This window comes from Condylura cristata, unplaced genomic scaffold, assembly GCF_000260355.1.
Source record: "Condylura cristata isolate star-nosed mole 26May11 unplaced genomic scaffold, ConCri1.0 scaffold00004, whole genome shotgun sequence".
Lineage (NCBI taxonomy): Eukaryota > Metazoa > Chordata > Mammalia > Eulipotyphla > Talpidae > Condylura > Condylura cristata.
In genome coordinates this window covers 51,884,343-51,903,464 of record NW_004567105.1, presented here as the reverse complement: position 1 = coordinate 51,903,464, position 19,122 = coordinate 51,884,343, and the positions used below count along the sequence as shown (strand labels likewise).

The 19,122-nt window shown below is 37.7% G+C and overlaps 1 protein-coding gene across 9 annotated transcripts in view; it reads right to left on the bottom strand.

The window, feature by feature from the left end:
• The window catches only part of CADPS (Ca++-dependent secretion activator), a 428,545-nt gene that overhangs the window by 96,251 nt on the left and 313,172 nt on the right, over window positions 1-19,122 (bottom strand). For 5 of the 9 annotated variants that reach the window (XM_012735284.1, XM_012735280.1, XM_012735279.1 and 2 more), the window contains exons 15-18: window positions 17,398-17,499; window positions 15,348-15,411; window positions 14,792-14,915; window positions 12,416-12,484 (exon numbers count right to left, since the gene is read on the bottom strand). In XM_012735284.1, the coding sequence (XP_012590738.1) occupies window positions 12,416-12,484; window positions 14,792-14,915; window positions 15,348-15,411; window positions 17,398-17,499 (359 nt within the window). Of the gene's footprint in view, window positions 1-11,525; window positions 11,544-12,415; window positions 12,485-14,791; window positions 14,916-15,347; window positions 15,412-17,397; window positions 17,500-19,122 lie in introns of all 9 variants that reach the window. The other 4 variants (XM_012735282.1, XM_012735286.1, XM_012735283.1 and 1 more) reach the window with 2 other exon arrangements.

Here is a 19,122-nt window from a genome sequence, read left to right as displayed (position 1 = left end):
TTCATTATAGGTCCATGTTTAATAGGTATAGGAACATTCATTTTACAAGAGCAGCTTCAAAAGTCTGACTGTTCTAAGCTGTCATTGGGGAAGAGTGAAAATTAATAGATATTCCTGAACCATTAGGTAGAAGGCAGGATGGAATTACTGAAATGCTGGTGGGGGTAGGTTACTGGATGCAATGGTGCCACTGGTTAGAACAATAGCAATTTTATCTATTATTTGGTATCAAGTACTCAAGTTTGTGTGTGTGTGTGGGTGGGTGTTTGTGTGTATCTACTGTGTTGAAAAGATGGCATTTTTATCAGACTCAAGAATGGATTGACTATCCCTTGGTTTCTAGGGCATCTGCTTTAGTGCTAAGCTGCCATTGTTTGGCAATATCATTATGTGGCCAAATTTTATAAACTTTGGGGGGGGGGGTGAAAAAAAGGGGGAAGAGTAAAATTTAAGTTTTTGTTTAGCGATGAAATTTTTTGAAATCAGTCAGCCTGAACACACAGGGTAACTTGTATTTCATGCTTCCAACCTTGAGCCTCAGTCATTGAGGTCACATTAGGGTGTAATGGGAATAAGGACCATTTAGCACAGGTGCTTAAATAAAACCAAAAGAGCTGCTGATTTAAAAAAAGAAAACCACACCTCATTATTTTCCCTTCATTTATCAGGCAGGCAATGGAAATGGCAGATGACTGACTGGTAACTTAGGATTTAATAATTGTGAACAAACGAGACACTAGGCAACAAAAGAGTGTATCAGCCAGTGGGTGTTATGAATGAAGAATAAGGCTGGGAAACGTTATTGAGGTGTTGAAAGTTTTAGTGCAACAAGACCTGGTGATGGGTGTGAAAATGGGCTTTCTGTGTTCAGGACAATGCAAAGTTCCAATGCTTTCCATTTGAGTGCTGCACACAAGTAAAAATGTGGCTGTAAATGGGTAGGTATGAAGATGAAAGCTACAGAGAATATAAATACACAGATCAGAGAATATGATACACTCTGAGTAACAAGAGTTCTGAATGAATTATCTGGTTCAGAGCAAATAAATGTTTGGAGAAAAGATGAGTGACAAGATTAATTTCTATATTTGGAGGTGACCTGGCCTGTTTATAGTTATAAATAAGCAGTCATAATTTCATTAGTACTTTCAGGCATTTCTACAAACATACTGTGTATATATGTTTGGGTAATATGTGTAGAGTGAAGTATTTGCATTTTGATAGTAAATATGCATAGGCTAGTTTTTTATTAGTTGGTATTCACATTTACACATCAATTTGCAAATTCCTCATCCTATGCTTATTACCCACTTGACACATACACCCACATACACACATCACATACTTACATACATTTTCTAGTAACCAGACAGACCTGCACGTTAATACAAATCTGCAGGAAATCCCTCTTGGGGCACATCTTTGAAATCTCTTGCTTTAAAATAGCGAGCATTGTCCTTTTGGGTGGAATACTCACCCAATGTAAAGGAGTTCTAGTTGTACATAACATAAGATGCAGAGATGAAACAATTCCCACCAATCATTTTATTTACTTAAAAAAAACTGTCAATGATTTTTTACACGTGGAGAAATCCAAAGATGCTTAAGCTAGGACTACCTGAAGATTTGTTTTAATATGCAGTATTTTTAGATTGACTACAATATTTATAGATGGATACACATATAGTGTATATGTGCACGTAGTCATTCTGACTTTGTGTACATACACACAGATATGTGTATGCCTGATGTATATATACAGACAGTATGTTTAATAAAACCTTTTGCAATTTACTTTAACATGCAACCATTAAAGTCAGCTGGTTAGGGATCCTTTCAACAAAAATGCTTCATCTTCCAATTAGCCCATGTAACCAGACTTTCATTTATTATTAATTAGCTGCAATTCCACTACCTATAGACTAAGCCACTTCATTGAAACCCCACACTATTTTCCTCTTCATCTGCAGAGTTGACTAGCTAAATAACAAAAATGGTACCAATGTGACTTCTCTAAGATGTTGTCTTTAAAGAAAACATTGTGCAAAATTCTCTAGCACCTCCTCCCTCCCCCCCAACAGAGGTCAAGGAAATATTTGTGCTTAGAAACGAATTTTTTGTCACTTCTGCTGTCTTGAGATGAGTTGCAATAGCCCTATCACCCAATCTCATATTAGCTGGAGCACTGACTAAAAAATACAATATACTGAGTAAACATTTCATACAACAGAATTTAAGCTCATAACATATAAAAAAATAAACCATGCAAAATGTTATGCAACAACAATGTTATTTTGTGCTGACATTGAGATTTGAAAATGTTGCATATGTCAAACATAGCTAGACAAAAAGATGTGGACATTTGGAAATAAATGCTCTTTTGAGTCTCTCAAAACCTATAGTGTCAAACTCGAGAGTCTCAGCATAGTAGTCTAAACGGAGACAAAATTTCAAGAAAATGAACAGAAAAGCAAACTAAACTAGAAAGCTGCCGAATAAGGAAAGGTAAGAAGTTTACAGTACTTGATTTTGGCCTAGGCATGCCTTTGAGCCTCTGATATAACATGCTGGTCTGCGTTTGGGTGAGTGGAGGCCCAGGAGGTGAAGGGGGAGCTGCTCAGGTAGATGAAGAGAGACAGTAAAAAAGTAAAGAGACAAAGTGACTTTAACAAAGGGTGAAAAAGTAAGATGATGAACTCTGAAAAGAACAACCAAACAAGCAAAAATGATACTAACGAGAGCTGCTGCTGTCTCAATGTTACAACATTACAGAGATGTGACATTGTTTGACAAGGGACCCAACTCTTACCAGTGTCACCAGCACCAGCCTACTGAGACACTCAGTGGCTGAATGCAAATGCTGGATGTCTTTATCCAAATGGATACACGTGAATGATGGAGGCAGCATCATTGACAGAAAGAAGAGACACTTTTGTACAATAAAGAACACCTATATGTTAACAGCAGCTTTCTCCTTCCAGATGAGCACAAATAGGACTTGATAGTATTCAGAGTTGGAAGATCTGGCTTCTCATCCTAATATACTACTGAAAGTACTAGGTGACCATTCACTTGCTTTATCAGCCTTCTTGTGCTTCAGTTTCCTTATCTAGAAATTGAGACTATTAATATTTTTTTGCGTGTGTGCCTCACAGGATTGCTGATAAGGGCATAAACAAAACAATACATAGGACAGGCCTCTGTAAAGTGCCTGGGGTGCCTACAAATGTTTATGGTTATCGCCAACATTGTAAGAAGGCAGCAGCAATTAATTGCTTTGCAAAAGCAGATGAAGGGCCGTTATTAGTTCAAGTGAGCTAGGGAATATTCTTGTTCCCTTTGTGGAATTTCAACATGTCAAAATCTGTCATTTTGGGGAAAAATGTGTGGTATCTGATTGTTTCCAGCTCATTTAATTATTTTCAATTTGGAATTCTCATGGTTTTTATATTGTGGGTTGAATCATATATAAAAACTTGCCAGCTTATCAAATATGTTACTTGCTATTCCAAATGTTAGAATACCATAATCAGCACTTGACCCATCTGTCATGTGGTTTACCATATCAGCACAGCAAACATCCTACAACAATAGCCTCTCTTTCCATACAGACACAGAGCACTGTCAGCTTCTACAGTTCTCTCTCTTTAATGAGTGTCTCATTAACCTTGGACCTGCTCTTTTCTAATAGTTCTCATTTATGAAGCAATCTGTATGTGAAAGGGACATACTCCACTGCCAAGTTTGCTTGAATTTTCAATGGGGAAAGGAATTTTACTACAGGCTTATAGGAGATGGAATTCTAGCAACTTTTTTTTTTAAAGGTTGAGAAATAAGGATAAATATAATATTCTGGCAAAACTATCTTTTAAAAGCAAAAGTTGATGAGATCTTTTTCTTGCAGGACCAGCTTGATGTTTTGAATACAGTACTAAAAAACATAATTTACCAGTTTACTCTTCTATGGATCTTTGTTTAGGAAAAATTGTTTATAAATAGAATTTGGAAAAATCAGTTTTAAATAACAGCTAAAGAAAGGCAAGTACTGACTCTTTCATTAGAAAAAAAGGACTCTATTTTATGTTTTGTTAATATCTGACTTTTCACTGACTGTGCCAGGAGCTTAGCATATCTCTGAATCGACTCTTTCATGGCCCTTTCCATGAACCTGTGTCAGCTGAGTGTGCAATTCTACTGGAAACCCTTACTTATACTCACCCAGATAACAACCGATGTATAGAAATACTCAATCTGGAGGTTCCTAAAACAATCAAATGTCCCCAGGCTGATCCATAACCCATGAGACAACAGATACATGTTTCAGCTCAATGGGTCTTGATGAGAAATTCATAAAGAGATTCCCTCCTGCCAACTGTCTGTCCAGAATTCTGACAGTGAGGTTTGCCACCAGAGAAAACAAGCTTCCTATTTTTTTTTTCTCCTCACAGAGCAAAACAAAAACATCATACCTTGGTTTCCAACTTCATTTACTCAATTACCATTGCTCATGTTTACACAATTAAATCTGCTTGGCTTCCAGAGAGAGTTAAATGTGACTGCAGAAAAACAAAAAGAGAATTCCTCTGCATGCTCAGCTAAGCCAAGGAAGAGAAGCATCCAGGAGTGAGACACTCCAATTAGCCCTTAAATAACCTGACCATCCATCTCTGGTTCCAGCAAGAGAATCTGCCAGTCTCTGAATTCTATGAGAGATATGACTGATGGAAATCCTACTTACTACCAAGTCCCAACCTACTGATGTTCATGGATGATGCCAGAGTTTACATTGTGCTACTACTGAAAATAACTAGTTGTAGTAATTTCCTATGATTTGGGTATAGAGGAAGATCAGAAACCTCAACTGATACCTATACACATTGCCAAGAGTACTTTTCCTAAGTACTTTGAAAGCCTTCTAAAATGATGGATCCACTGACCATACAGTTAATACAGGGTTAAAATTCAACACTTTTTCTCTAGTGGGGTTTTCTATTACACAGTCTTGACCTACTTGTATTATTATTACTTCCTTTCTGGGGTGGCTTAAATGTATGGTAATAAAGACTTGGATGAAATACAGATTTGTCTCTATTCTCTTCATTGTGGTCATTTGTGTATGTTCTCCAAAAACATGGGTGGAATGGCTAACCCATTCTACCTCTAAAATATCTCTTGATAGTATCTCCCATTATTTCAGTTCATGTGCCTACACTCTTGTTGAGGAGATGGACTCATGACTTTAGTTTTATCATTTCCAACTCTATAGTTGCTAAAGACTTCAAACCAGCCTTTTAGTCCTTTTTCTCCTGCAGTTCCTTGTCCACACAGCAATCAGAATATCTTTATAAAATAATCTGAAATGTGTCACACTCCTGTTCAAAAAGTCTTTAAGAGAATCCCTTCATAACAAGTTAATGCCTTCAAATAGTATCTTCAACACAAAGGCCCACCTCCTCTACTGATAATCTCAACATAAGCACATATCACCCCCAATAACAGCAATTATTTGTATCTCTGTCTTCCTCTCTGCCCCCTGAAATTATGTATTTCTAAGGGTAGGAACAGTGCCAGGCAGAGGGAAATCCTGAGTGATACTGCCCAATGCAGTTCTTTCATGAAAAAAAAAAAAAAACACAAAAAACAAAAAACAAAAACAAACAAACAAAAAACCAAACAAGTGCATGTGTCCCAATAAAATGTACAAAAGGGTCTGGCCCTAATAGGCTATAGCCCAGGGTCTAAGAATGTAACAGGTGGTAGCATCTAGATTTGTGCAATCACCTGCTGTGGTATTCACACAAAGATAAAACTGCCTGAGAACACATTTACTGGAATTCAGCCCCATCCTTAAGTACCTGCTTACTTAATCTACTAAGCTGAATGGTTAAACAGCAAGCATTACAACTTAAATTTCCAAACCAGAGGACAACTGCAGATATATTAATGTAAGTAAAAGTGATTAAAATTAATTAAAAATAGGTTTATTTCAATTAACCTAAACATATACTAAAAGGAAGAAATAATACTTCCATGGAGTTTTGCTCACCAATTTCGCATCTTTGTATTCCAAGTTTTGTCCCTATGATGGAGTTACTGCACTAATTCTGGACAGACATGGTAGTGACCCACTGTTACCCTTGTAGGAGAAGACACCTTCCTCATGGGCTTGCCTATTCCCCACTCCACTGGGTCACTGTTGGAATGCCAAGCAATGTTTCCCACAGGGGCAGATGTGTGAGTGAAGTCTGGTCAATCACAGTACCCCACACCATCACAGAGATTAATAGGAACATAGCTCAGAGATTAACATGGGACCCATGCTGGGTCAGTGAGACTCTTCTCTGGATTTCATAAGTTCCTGGGAAAGGAAAACTTTTTTTTCCAGGGTCATTAACTATGATAGAAGTTGCTGCTATCTGAGACTGTTCTGCTCCCCTTCTCACTTCCCTGACCCCCAGTCACAGTAAAGCATACTTCAGAAGCTGGAGATAGCAAAATACATTAGATTTTTTTCCCCCTGGGCCTAGTTCCTCTATGGATCTCGAGCTACACGGGCCTCAAATTTCCTTTTCTTGCCAAATCTACCTTTTAACAATATCCCCAGGTATTGTATGAATGTTAATTTTGAGAGGTACTGTTTCCTCTTCTGCATAAATCAATTCAGATGCCTAATATATACATTTTGATTTCAAAGTATCCTTTTATCATAAAAAATAATAGCACATATATATTTATAAAATGAGTAATTTCTCTATGCCAAGCACTGTGCTCAGAGTTTTATTTGGAATATGTATTTATTTTTATGATTTATTTATTTATGCTTACAGAACTGGGGTACAGGCAGAGGTATGGTTGGTGAGAGGATTCACCAGAGACAGAGTGGGGAGCAGAACAGGCAGATTGACGAAGTACGCTGCTGAGGGGAGCAACTGGCGGGTCAGGAGAGGTCTGCTGTGCCATGTGGGTTATCTCCGAGGCTGGGAGAGAACTCGTGCTGCAGTGGCTTCAGAGATCTTCATAATGTAGTGCTTTAACCTGCTGCACAAGGGAGAACCCTGGAATATGTATTTTAATCTTCTTTAGGGAAACAAAATTGTTCATGAGGAACAATTATCAGCTTAGCTTACAAATAATAATAATGAGACTTAAGGAGGAGGTTAAAAAATTTCTTGAAGGCCCTCCCTGGTGGCGCAGCGGGTTAAAGCACAGCACTGAGAATCTAAAGCCGCTTCTGCATGAGTTCGATTCCCGCCTGCCCCGGAGGAGACCACATGGCGTGGTAGACCTCTCCTGACCCGTCCGCTGCTCCCCTCAGCAGTGTACTTCGTTGATCTGCCTGTTCTGTTCCCCACTCTGTCTCTGGTGAAGCCTCTCACCGCCCCTGAGCCTCTGGCCTGTGCCCCAGTTCTGTATGCACAAATAAATAAATCTTTAAAAAAAAAATTCTTGGAGCTGTAATTGTGATTAAAATATTTGGTGGGCCCTCCCTGGTGGCGCAGCGGGTTAAAGCACAGCACTAAGAAGCTAAAGCCACTTCCCCATGAGTTTGATTCCCGCCTGCCCCAGAGGTGACCACATGGCATGGCAGACCTCTCCTGGCCCACCCGCTGCTCCCCTCAGCAGTGTACTTCATCGATCTGCCTGTTCTGCTCCCCACTCTGTCTCTGGTGAAGCCTCTCGCCACCCCTGAGCCTCTGGCCTGTACCCCAGTTCTGCATGCACAAACAAATAAATCTTTAAAAAAATTTTTTTGGTGTGACTAATTCTGAGTGCTCAGGCTGGTCCTGAGGTAGTGTTTTCTCAGAATTGTACATATAGGAATCTAGTATGTGGACACTGAATGTCATTAACTGTCACATTGGAAGCTCAAGCCAGTACATGGATTGTAGGTGGAATTACAGTATCTCTTGCTGAAAGAAAGAGATTCCCCCATTTGTCAAATGAAGGTTTGGGATAAGATGATTCTGAAACCCCTCTTTGGTGTCAGGACTTTAGGGTTAACAAACTGTTAGTGTTTCACAGTGTAGAATTTGGCAGTGTGGATTCTAGAATTAAGTTTATGTTCAGATTCAATCAGTTAAGTAACCTTGAACAAGATACTCAACATCTCTCTACTTTAAGATATATGTACACAAGAGTGATTTCTTATTTCACTGAGAGTAAGAAGCATCACTTAACATTTCTGAAATCAACATTTTACATTTGCTGGTGTGGTTATAACTTAGTTGGCAGTCCTGTTTTATTCTTAGGAGTACACAGATGAATGGTGCCTCTTATATTTTTGTGGCCTTTCAGATTCAATGGAAGATGATAATATGATATAGAGCTGTGAGATATGCATGTAATTTTATCGCACATAGCAAATTCTCAATAAATGACATACATTATCATCATCAGCAGCAACTTCATGTCTTTTTGTCTAGTAGAAGAGGCACTAGTTAAATAGTTATCCATGCATGGCTTATTCTGTTTGTCTCTCTTCCCCCAAAATGCTCCTAAATAATAGGAATGAAACACGTTTCTAGACAATAATCTGCAGAATAATCATGGAAACAAGAATAACGTATAGTTCCTTGTATAAATGACAGGCAGTGTGAGATGGTGCCCACTTTTAGAAAGGTCAAGATTTTGCTGGGTTGGGATTGCCTGTCCTGGTCTCTTGGGCAACACACATGTTGTATGTTGCAAGTATTAAAAGCTTGGTTGTCTCTTTTTTTCCTTCAAAAGGAGATCTTTAGGAGGTTGGACTGGAGATAGGGAATGATCCAGAAACTTAACAACACTGCACCTGCATGATATTCTGTGTAGATCTGACCTGCTTTGGAATGCTTTTATCAAAAAGAAGAGTCTCATTTCTTTGGGAATCTGACTGCCCCAAGAAGACTACACAATGGCAATGATGATCTCATCTCAAAAAAGATTTCTCTGTTTGTTTTTTCACTTTTTGATGATCTTCCTGGATTAAAAGTTTTAAGAACTTTTGAACTGATCCACTGAATGAAAGGATAGTACAGTTGGAAAGGCTGTGTGTGAAAGAGACCAAAACAAGCATGTTGTTAGAATTTGTTTTGAGAAAGTCACTTATCCTCTCCAGGTTTCATTTCCTTATCTGTAAAAGGGGCAATAACAAGGCTCCTCCATGGGACTAAATAAGATTGAATTAGATCCTCCAGGTAAAGTTATTAGCACAGTGCCTGGGTGGGCTATCTATCTATCTAATCTATCTATCTTTCTGTCTGTCTATCCATCCCACACATCTATTTTAACAAATACTCAGCATTTATGAAGGAAAAAATGGTTTTATCTCAAATTCCAGTAGAATCATTATGATTTTCAGAGAATTATGCAAGTGTTTAGCCAAGAACTGAGGCAAACAGTAATAGTATTGTAGATTTTCTCAGCACTTGCTCGGTTCAGAATGTGTGACAATTTAAATGGAAATATATTTAAAATAATAGAATTCATTTGCAGGAGTCACAGCTTTTCTTTCATAGAGTAGCAGCCTTTTGCATTTTTTTAGAGTTACTATAATTAAGCTGAATATCTAATTTCTAATAATGTCACCAGACAGAAAGCATAAGTCCACCAAAATGCCATCTGCAGAGTCCCATAGCCTCTCAAAGCACAGCTCACGAAAGGACCCTGCTGTCCCTGTTCCCCCTCAATTTGCACAAAAAGCTGCAGCCCTGCCCTGCCTCCTCCATAACCATTGTTTTGCAAACCCATCCATGTACTTGTGCTTTGTTCCACCTAAGGGGATTGAACAGGAAGGGGAGAAAAAGATTTATAGTTCAGAAGGAAGTAATTATGATTTTGATTGTAACTGAAATCTGCCTAGTCCAGAATCTTTGGACACACCAATCTTTAAACCCATTTCTGTCGTGATCTTAATTTTCAGCTGCAATTCCCTCTATTCTTCCACCTTAGTTGTTTCTCTCCATCAGTGTCAATATGATTTGTCTGGAGTACAAATCATCAAGCCATCCACTTGCTTAAAGATTGTTAATGGCTCTCTACCACCTTGTAATCTTTCCTCTGAAAAATCCCTATGCATGAAGAAGTTAGCATAAATTCCAGGTTAAGAAACTTTGGTCCATGAGCTACATTTCGAACTCTGTATTATTAAAGCATATAGAGTTTTTTGAGATCTTGCCTTCTACCTATCTTGATAGTAATTACTGCCATCACTTCACCAGTATTGCAACCACACTGAATTAGAGAGTAGTTGAAGTACAGTCTCTACTGGACTCAGATCCTGATTCTACTGCTTACTCTTCTAGGAGTATGCTAATTAACCTTCTGGATCTCACTTTGCTCATCTCTAAAATGGTAATACTAGTATCTACCTCACAAAGGATTCTGAGGGCTAAATAAGTTAATTTCCATAAAGCACTTAGTCATACCTTGTATGTAATACACATTAAATAAGCATTAATGAACTAATTAGCAATTCATCATGAATTTATAATTTCATTAACTTTATGGCTTTATATATTCACATATATTACCCTTTCTGTCTAGGATGCCTCAACATTTTCCTCACCAAATTCCTTTTCCTGATTTTAAATCATTTTTCAAGACACAGTTCGTGCTTACGCTTACTTCTCAAAGTAAAGATTTCCCTGGATCTCTGACCATAACTCTACCAATTGGTGTTGCCATGTACTGAGCTAGGTTTATGCACCCACTCGTACCTATGCTCCAAAAGGTTAACAGCTATTTCCCATAGTCCCTGTCTTCAAATACGTATTGCTAGCCTATTGTTTGACATGTGCTCAAAAATGTCTTTGTGAATTTCCCTAAAATATATCCAACTTTGATTACTTTAAATTTATTTAAATTAGACTAAATTGTAATTATCTTTTGAAATCCTTTAGACCTTATCAGCAATGACCAACACTGTATTTGTATTAAAGGTTTAAGATGGTACTATCCTCAAAGTATACTCAGAAGTTGAAAATAAACAGGAAGAAAATTTCCAAAGCTAGAGAAATTTCTAAGAGCTTTCCTCTTACAAAACTTCCAGTCACAGCCCCTGTTCACTACTGTGTGTGCACCCCTCCTTCATCACATGATACACAGAACAACATAGACACAGCTTCTCTCTGGCTTGACTGATAAACATTCACCAAAGAACACAAACTTCTCAGTAAGGTAGAAAACAGAAAAAAGAAATGGCAAACAAAAAGGAGGTTAGTTTTGTTCAATAACTTTTTTTTTTTTAAAAGCACATGAGGCCAAATCACTGGAATCCTGAAACCAAAGATGAAATGAAGCTCTGCAGCAAACCAGAATTCTGTTCCTTCAAAGCTTATGCCTTTACGAAATTCTGCTCTATAGGGGTCAACATCTAGTGGGTGTGAGATATATTTAGACAGCACAAATTAACTCCTTAAGTATTATTGCAACTCCACATGAGTCTTTGGGAGTACATACGTTAAGGAGCTATTAAATAAAAACAAAAACATAAACTAAATATAACTCAACAGTCCTGATAGTTTATAATGCATGTACAATTGGTTCACCTGCATCCTTTTGATTCTCTATTTGAAAGAGAGAGCACAACAAGGAGAGAAGAGAGAGAGAGAGAAACAAGAACACATATGCAGAATTAATGAGCAAGTGGACCAAAATGCCCCCCATTTATGTGTGATACATGATATTGGAAAGAAAAGGTTTCCCTGGGGTTCCCACCACCCCAAAGTGTGGGGGCCAGGAAAAAAAGGCTCCTTCACAGAGGTGGAAATGCTGCACAAATAGAAAAATTAGTAAAATTAAGTTTAATATGAAATCAAGCTATGAAACGTACATGAATTCTCCAAGTGACAATTAAGTCATATGTTCTAGCCAGAGCTTAGGACAAGGACAAGTCAAAATCTCCAGAGAGAACAAGGAAGAGCTTTCCAGCTTGAGAGAGAACAGATAGGAGGCATATAAGATCTAATTTTTATAGAGAACAGACCACCTTGTGTGATCATATACCCAAATAGTTTGACCTCTTAAACATGGAAAAGAAGGCATGATTTTGCCCCAAGTGTCCTTCATCTGACACCTAACACATTGCTCTCAGCCTAGCTTCTACCTTTTGATTGTGTACCAGTGACAAGCACTTTACAAATTGGGGTTACACACAAGCAAAGTAAAAATGCATTCAGGTCACAGACAGAGAATAACTGAAAAACTTACAGACAAATCTGAGTTTATCACAAACAAATGGCTTAATTGTCTAACCTGTTTTAGGCTGATAAAAAGTGACTGGACTTCTCACACTGGGTTTCACAGACAGAATCAACAGACAAGCCAATGCTAAAAAACTTGAAGCAAGGAGAGTGAGTTGGTTTGGATCTGGATTTTCTTGAAATAATGAAAACAGAAAGAGTGAAGACAGCATGGCGAGGAGGTGGTAGGTACTCACGAATGGTTAAATCCATCACTTGGGAGGCCAAGCAGAAGACAGGATGCTCATACATTTCTCTCTTTTTCCCTATAAAAGAGGATTTGGGCATGCAAGAGGCTTAGGTCAGAGGTAAAGAGGTTAAAGGTCATAGGTTAGAGGAAAACGTTACATTAGCTCAAAGGAAAATAGCCACAGAGTATTTTGGGATAAACACAGAATAAAAGAAAAAGGAGCTTCAAAATTGGAGATCTACTGGATTAACCATTCAGCATGCCGTGAGTCACGAGAGAGATTGTGACCATGATTTTACACGTCTCTTTAGAATTGTTGGCAAGGATACAATGACCAAAAACATCATGAATAAAGGGAAACAGAATCTCATTGATTTAAGGCTCCAAGATACTAAGGATTTCAGACTTTAGTATCTAAGGCTCTTGAGGTATTTCTTCATAAACATAGTCTCCAGCAATATTACTACAACTTCTTTCCAAAATTCTCATGACACTAAGCTATTAAAGCTCACAGAGGGGCACAATATAAAAATGGAGGATTTCTTTTCTGAGGGGAGGCTTGGAACCTTGTAAAAATAAAGTGGTCGGGTAGTAATATCTTTAAAGCTGCAATGTCTCAGCCAATGTGGACTATGTTCATGAAAGAAAACCTGATACATGCAGCCAGAGGATGTTGGGTTGTCTGAATTGACAATCCCAGCATGCTTTGAAATTGGTGTCACAGCCACTTTTGCAGAGGTAACATCAAAAAGTGGCTGAGCCAATCACGGACAAAGAAGGAGAGAAGCAGAAGAGAGCAGGTAGTGTGGAATGAGGTACTTCTCTGAAAAGAGAATTGGAAAAAAAAAAGATTGGTTTCTTCAAAGAATCCCCAGACCTAAAAGTCACAGTGCAAAAGATAATTAACACAACCAAGAAGAATTGAGGCACAAAAGGAAATTACAGACCAGCTGATCTACTTTGGAAATGAATGCATTTTTACTTACAGATCTTAAAGTTTGTTTTTGGATATATTTATCTGAAAGAAGAGAGCAGATCTTACCAAAAAGACTAGTTAGTAATAGCTAGATAAAAGACTTAGGAGACAGCCGAACATTTCTGGATCCCATCCCATCTCTGGTCTTGCCTAGGATTATTAGGTACCTGGTTGACTTTACCAAATGCAACCAATCGTTATGTGTGGGGAAGGTAAATGCTGGAACAATTACTTGCTAATATAGCCCTTTAACAATCTCCTTGTTTCTCTATTTTTGCCACTCATTACCAAGTCAAGAGTTGATAAACATCCTTTTAGTGCCCAATTCTTAAGTGTTTCTCCCTGGATGCATAACAATGAATTCATTACCACTGGTACACAATTTGCATTGTCAGGCAGACAAAATTGAGAGAGGGAGGACATGTAATATACAGAACACTGCGAATTTGACATGATCTTAACCTAATTCTCTAAGAAAACAAGGACTTTCGCAAGGTAAGCAATGGGGTTCTGGCAGTTGGTTAGTTTTTTTTTTTCCTTCCCAGTCATGTCCTAAAGGCAGACAATGGGCATTTGCTGGTTAAGTCAGGTGTTTCACATCAGATTCCAGAATGCGGACACACTGAGTTTTGCACACAGAACTTCCACATTTATACACTTACACCACTGGTCAAGTTGGGTTTGGTTTTCAAATCACCCTATAGCAGCCAACAGGGTAACAATGAAAAGTGATTAATACCTTTGCAAGTCGGTCCCAAAGAACCATATCTTCTCATATAAAGTTTACTTAAAGTGCCTTTCAGCTGATTACTGGTAATCAGTGAACCTTTCCCTAAAACTTGAGAGGGCAATGGTAACAATCCTCCTAGTCAGGAATAATAAGAAAGAACAAACTCTAAAGCAAACCAGAAACCATCAAGATGGCTGGAAACAAACCTGCCATCTGTTTTCAAAACATGATCAAAGACAAGATACTTTCAAGGGGCAAGAAACATTAAGCAAAATCTTGATGTCACTTTATTCTTTTTTTCTTCCAGTGCTATCAACAGAGGACAACAAATTGGTTTGTTTTTCTCTAATTCAAGAAGGTATCAGTCCTACAGAACTCTTTCAGAGGAAAACATTAACAACAAAGAAAATTTAGGTCTAACACAGTCTCAGAAAGAACTTCAGTTATCTGGTAATATCTTATTCTTTCCTTACAAAACTGTTTCTTGAACTCCGTTCTTTAATTCATTTAGTTGGTCATAGCCAATGATGCTTTCACATTTCAAGTGCTTTCCAGTTTCAGCTTAACATACTCAGATGGACCACTGTTTTCTGCTGTCCATCAGAAAGGAGAGAGACTTCTGAAGGGAGCCATACCAAAATTTAAATTAAAAAATTGAGGCCAGAAGTGAATCTTACCTTCAATTTTGGCATATTCTGATAGCCGAGAATAGTTGACTAAAGCAGCCTGCTCTAGACATTTACGGATGACTGTTTTTACCTCCTCTTGTGGCACTGGGGTAACAATATCTTTCATCAAAACCTTTAGATGGAAGAAGAGATCATGACAGCAATTCAACCGGATGTTTTGCTCATTTATACTTCTCAAAGAAATTCAAGTCTAAACGTCTATGTGGAAGCTCTCTTGTGACTTAACCCTGATCAGGCAATAGTTAAAAGAAGAGCAGAATCACAGTGCACAGTTAGGACAGCACACCTCCTCTATGAATCCAGAAAGGGTTAGGAAAGTATCTTCAGTATCTCCTAACTATTGGGAAGTCTGTGATAAAATAATGAGAATATTGGTAGTTCCCTTCCATTTACCCTATATGGTGAATGATGAACAACTCCTTTAAAAAATCACAAAATAAGTCAAACAATGACAAAATTTCATCACTTTTGTACACATCTGTGTATGACCATATCTGTGAGTGTGTGTATGTATATAAACTCTGTCTTTTGCTTTCATTCTTACCCTTTCCAAGAGTGAGAGAGTAGCTTTCAAAGCACCTTCAGGTCGACCAAATGGAAAGCAATACCTAAAAAAGGCAAAACATTGTTCAGGTTGACCAAATCTACTACATTTTAGCATGAAGTGTATTGCAATTTGATTCCTATAGCAACTCTCTCTGAGGAATGGAAAAATGCCTTTTATTTTGTCACATTGTGTTATGTTAATCTGAATTCACACCATATATGTGTGTATATAATGTATATATGTGTATGTGTGAATAATGACTAAAGAGAGACTCTGCAAATGTCTGTAGCAGAAAAGAATATTTCTAGTGATATAGACTGTTGAGATTTCTATTGTGAAGGGGAGTTAGCTCAAATGTGACATATATCCTTATAGCAACCAACATTAAATAAAATTAGTTCTAACAGGCTAAAATACACACTTAAATCTCCACAGAATTACTATAGGAAACAAAGGAATATATTTTAAGCAAAATTATCATTCTGCTAATCGTTCTTCCTTAAATGTGGCTTTTAATTGTTATGGGATCTTTTGTTATTGGCAATGCATTTTATAGAGAGTATGATCAATAAAGATTGACACAGCAGGAAGTTGATAGCAGAAAAAGTATGTCAGGTACCATTAAAAGTTCTACTGACAGTTTTAGGCTGTCCTAGCTCTTTGGAGCACTGCTCCCCATGGTAAAAGGGACTAGTATGTACTTTTTAAACTCAAGAATATCCTATGTATGTTTTCCACTTGTTCCACTTGTGACCAAGGCAAGTTACCTTACATCTCTTGGGTCTCAGTTCACTCCTCTAAATAGGGATTAAAATAATTACTTTACAAAATTGTTCTGAAAGTAAAACAGTAATTTGGTGCTTGCCTAGCCTCCTATGCTTGGCACATAAGAAGTGTTTCATAAATGGAGATATTTATTAAGTTATTATAAATTATCTGTTTTTTTAAACGATTTATTTATTTATGCATATAAAAGCTGGGGGACAGGCCAGAGCTGTGGGGGGTGAGAGGACTCACCAAAGACAGAGTGGAGAACAGAACAGGTGGACTGACTGAAATACGCTGCTGAGGGGAGCAGCAGTTGAGACAGACAAGCCCTGCTGTGCCATGTGGGTCAGCTCATTGGTTGGGAATTGATCTGCTGCAGTGTATGTGGAGAGCTTCATAGTGCTGAGAGTTAACCCCTTGTGCCACCAGGACTTTTGAGTAACTATTTCAAGACTTCTGGTCTAGAATCACCAGTACAGAATTAGAAATTTTTAACTTGTTTGAAGGATAAAGGGGGGGGGGGTGTACAGTGTAAGCCTCAAACACTGGAGCTACTGGCTGCTTGGAGAGTGAGGGGCAAGTCAAGGCTGACCCCAGTTCTCTTCTTTTACTGTGGAGCCTAACTGTGGACTCTGTTTCTGAGGTGTGGAGGAAGGTGCAGACTCTGCCTTCTTTCCTTGTTTATCACATCCCTCCTCACATGATCTGATTCACTGATTTTTTTCCTGTTTTATTTAGGAAACTTTGAAGAAGACTCAAGTTCAACTTTTCAATAGATTTAAAGAAAGATGAAGACCAGGGTTAGCTTGAAGAACTGACTCTTCTTAAGGGGGAAATAAAATACATATTAAATTTGAAAGTCTTCTGGCTGTTGGTAAAGCCTATCCTATTGGCTTGCTTTCCCATTCATTTCTTTTTTTTTTTTTTTTAAAGATTGATTTATTTATTCATATAGAACCAGGGTACAGGCCAGAGATGCAGAGTGTGAGCGGATTCACCAGAGGCAGAGTGGGGAGCAGAACAGGTAGATCAACAAAGTACACAGCTGAGGGGAGCAGTGGGCGGGTTAGGAGAGGTCTGCCAGGCCATGTGGATCACCTATGGGGCAGGCGGGGATCGAACTCATGCAGAAGTGGCTTAAGCTTCTTAGTGCTGTGCTTTAACCTGCTGTGCCACAAGGGAGGGCCCCATTCATTTATTTCTAAACCTCCAATGTGTGTCTGACAGACTTACAGTTTTAGAAAAATCAATAATAAGCCCCCAAGTCCCAGATCCTTACCTAAAATGTGTAATTTGATTTTCCAGCAGAACCCGGAGTCTCTCTTTGATTTCTTCAAAACGTTCCTTTTCTTCAACAGTCACAGTTCCAATTCCATCAGGCCTGAAAGAAGACATGTCATGAGGTGACAGAAATCTCATCTGCTAACACCATCAAATCAAATCTCCAACAGGAGGAAACTGTCCATTTTAGATCAACTACAATAACCTAGATGACCTTAGATATCCTACTAAAGGGAAGGGGATTTTTTTGGTGATTGTTTCAGAGACATTTGCAGAACTGTTACTCATTTGTTGTCAAATGATAAAAATATACAAAATGGTGGTTTGCAGGTTAAATAAAGTGCCCACGCCTATATTCTGTTTCACTTATAGCATCTTCATATTTTGGACTACTTACCGACATTCTTTAAGTGAGGAAAATTATTTGCACAATTCTGTATACAATACAGTCACAATACAATTCTGATTTCTCTTGAAAATCAGGAACAATTGGTATTAACTGTCAAGTGCTAAAAAACGGCATCTTCCTTAAAGCACTCACTTGGGACACATCCCTCATTTGCATTATTTATCTCTCTTGTAGGCATTTTGGTTTGGCACCTGCTGCATTAGGTATACAAACTCCTATGAAAACCAGGTGCACTATAAATGTCTGCCTTTCCCAGTGTGAGATATTCCCAAATACCTTATTTTCTAGTTTACAGTTAAAAATGTTCAGCTTAATTTAAGCACTTACGTATTAACTGAAGAAAAATTCATAAGACATTGTAAAAATTACAAGTGATGGCAGAAATTGAAGAAAGCCAAATGACAATCCTAAAATTAGCATGGGACAACAAAAGACCCAAATACTTAAAGGAAACTTGAAAAAGAAAAACAAAGTTGGAGGCATCACAATTCCTGATTTTAAGCTTGTTACAAAGGAATATTAATCAAAACAGTATAGCATTGACATAAAACACACAGCAAATAAAACAGAATCAAGAGTCTACAATAAACCTTCAAATATACAGTCAATTGATATTTGTCATGGAAGCCAAGACTCAACGAGAAAAGGATTGATTTTTAACAAATGATGATGAGAAAACTGGATAATCACATGTAGAAAAACAAAATTGGACCCCAAATATATACTACTCACAAAAATTATCTTGAAATAGATTAAAGACGTAAATATAGAACTGATGTGGTAAAACTTCTAAAAGAAAACATGGGTAAGAAGAGCTTTGAAATTGGTCTTGCAATGATTTTATTGGAATTGACTCTAAAAGTGCAAGCAACAAAAGCAAAAACACAAGTGGGATTACATTGAACTAAAAAGCTTCTATACAAAAGAAACAATCAGCAAAATAGAAAGACAACATGCAAAAATGGGAGGAAAATTTAAAAAGATCTTTAAAAAGATCTTAAACCATATATATTGAAAAAGGGGTTAATATTCAAAATATAGAAGAAACTCATAAAATTCACTATCAAAAAGTCAATTTGATTTAAAAATGGGCAGAGTTCATGAACAGACATTTCCCCAAAAAAGATATACAAATTGCCAACAAGAACAAAAGATGCTTACTATAGTCATCAGGGAAATGCAAATCAACGTCACAGTGAAATATCACCTCACACTTGTTAGAATGACTATTATCAAAAAGACAAGAAATAATGACTGCTGGTAAAAGCATGAGGAAAAAGGGAACACATTCACTATGAATGGGACTGTGAATTG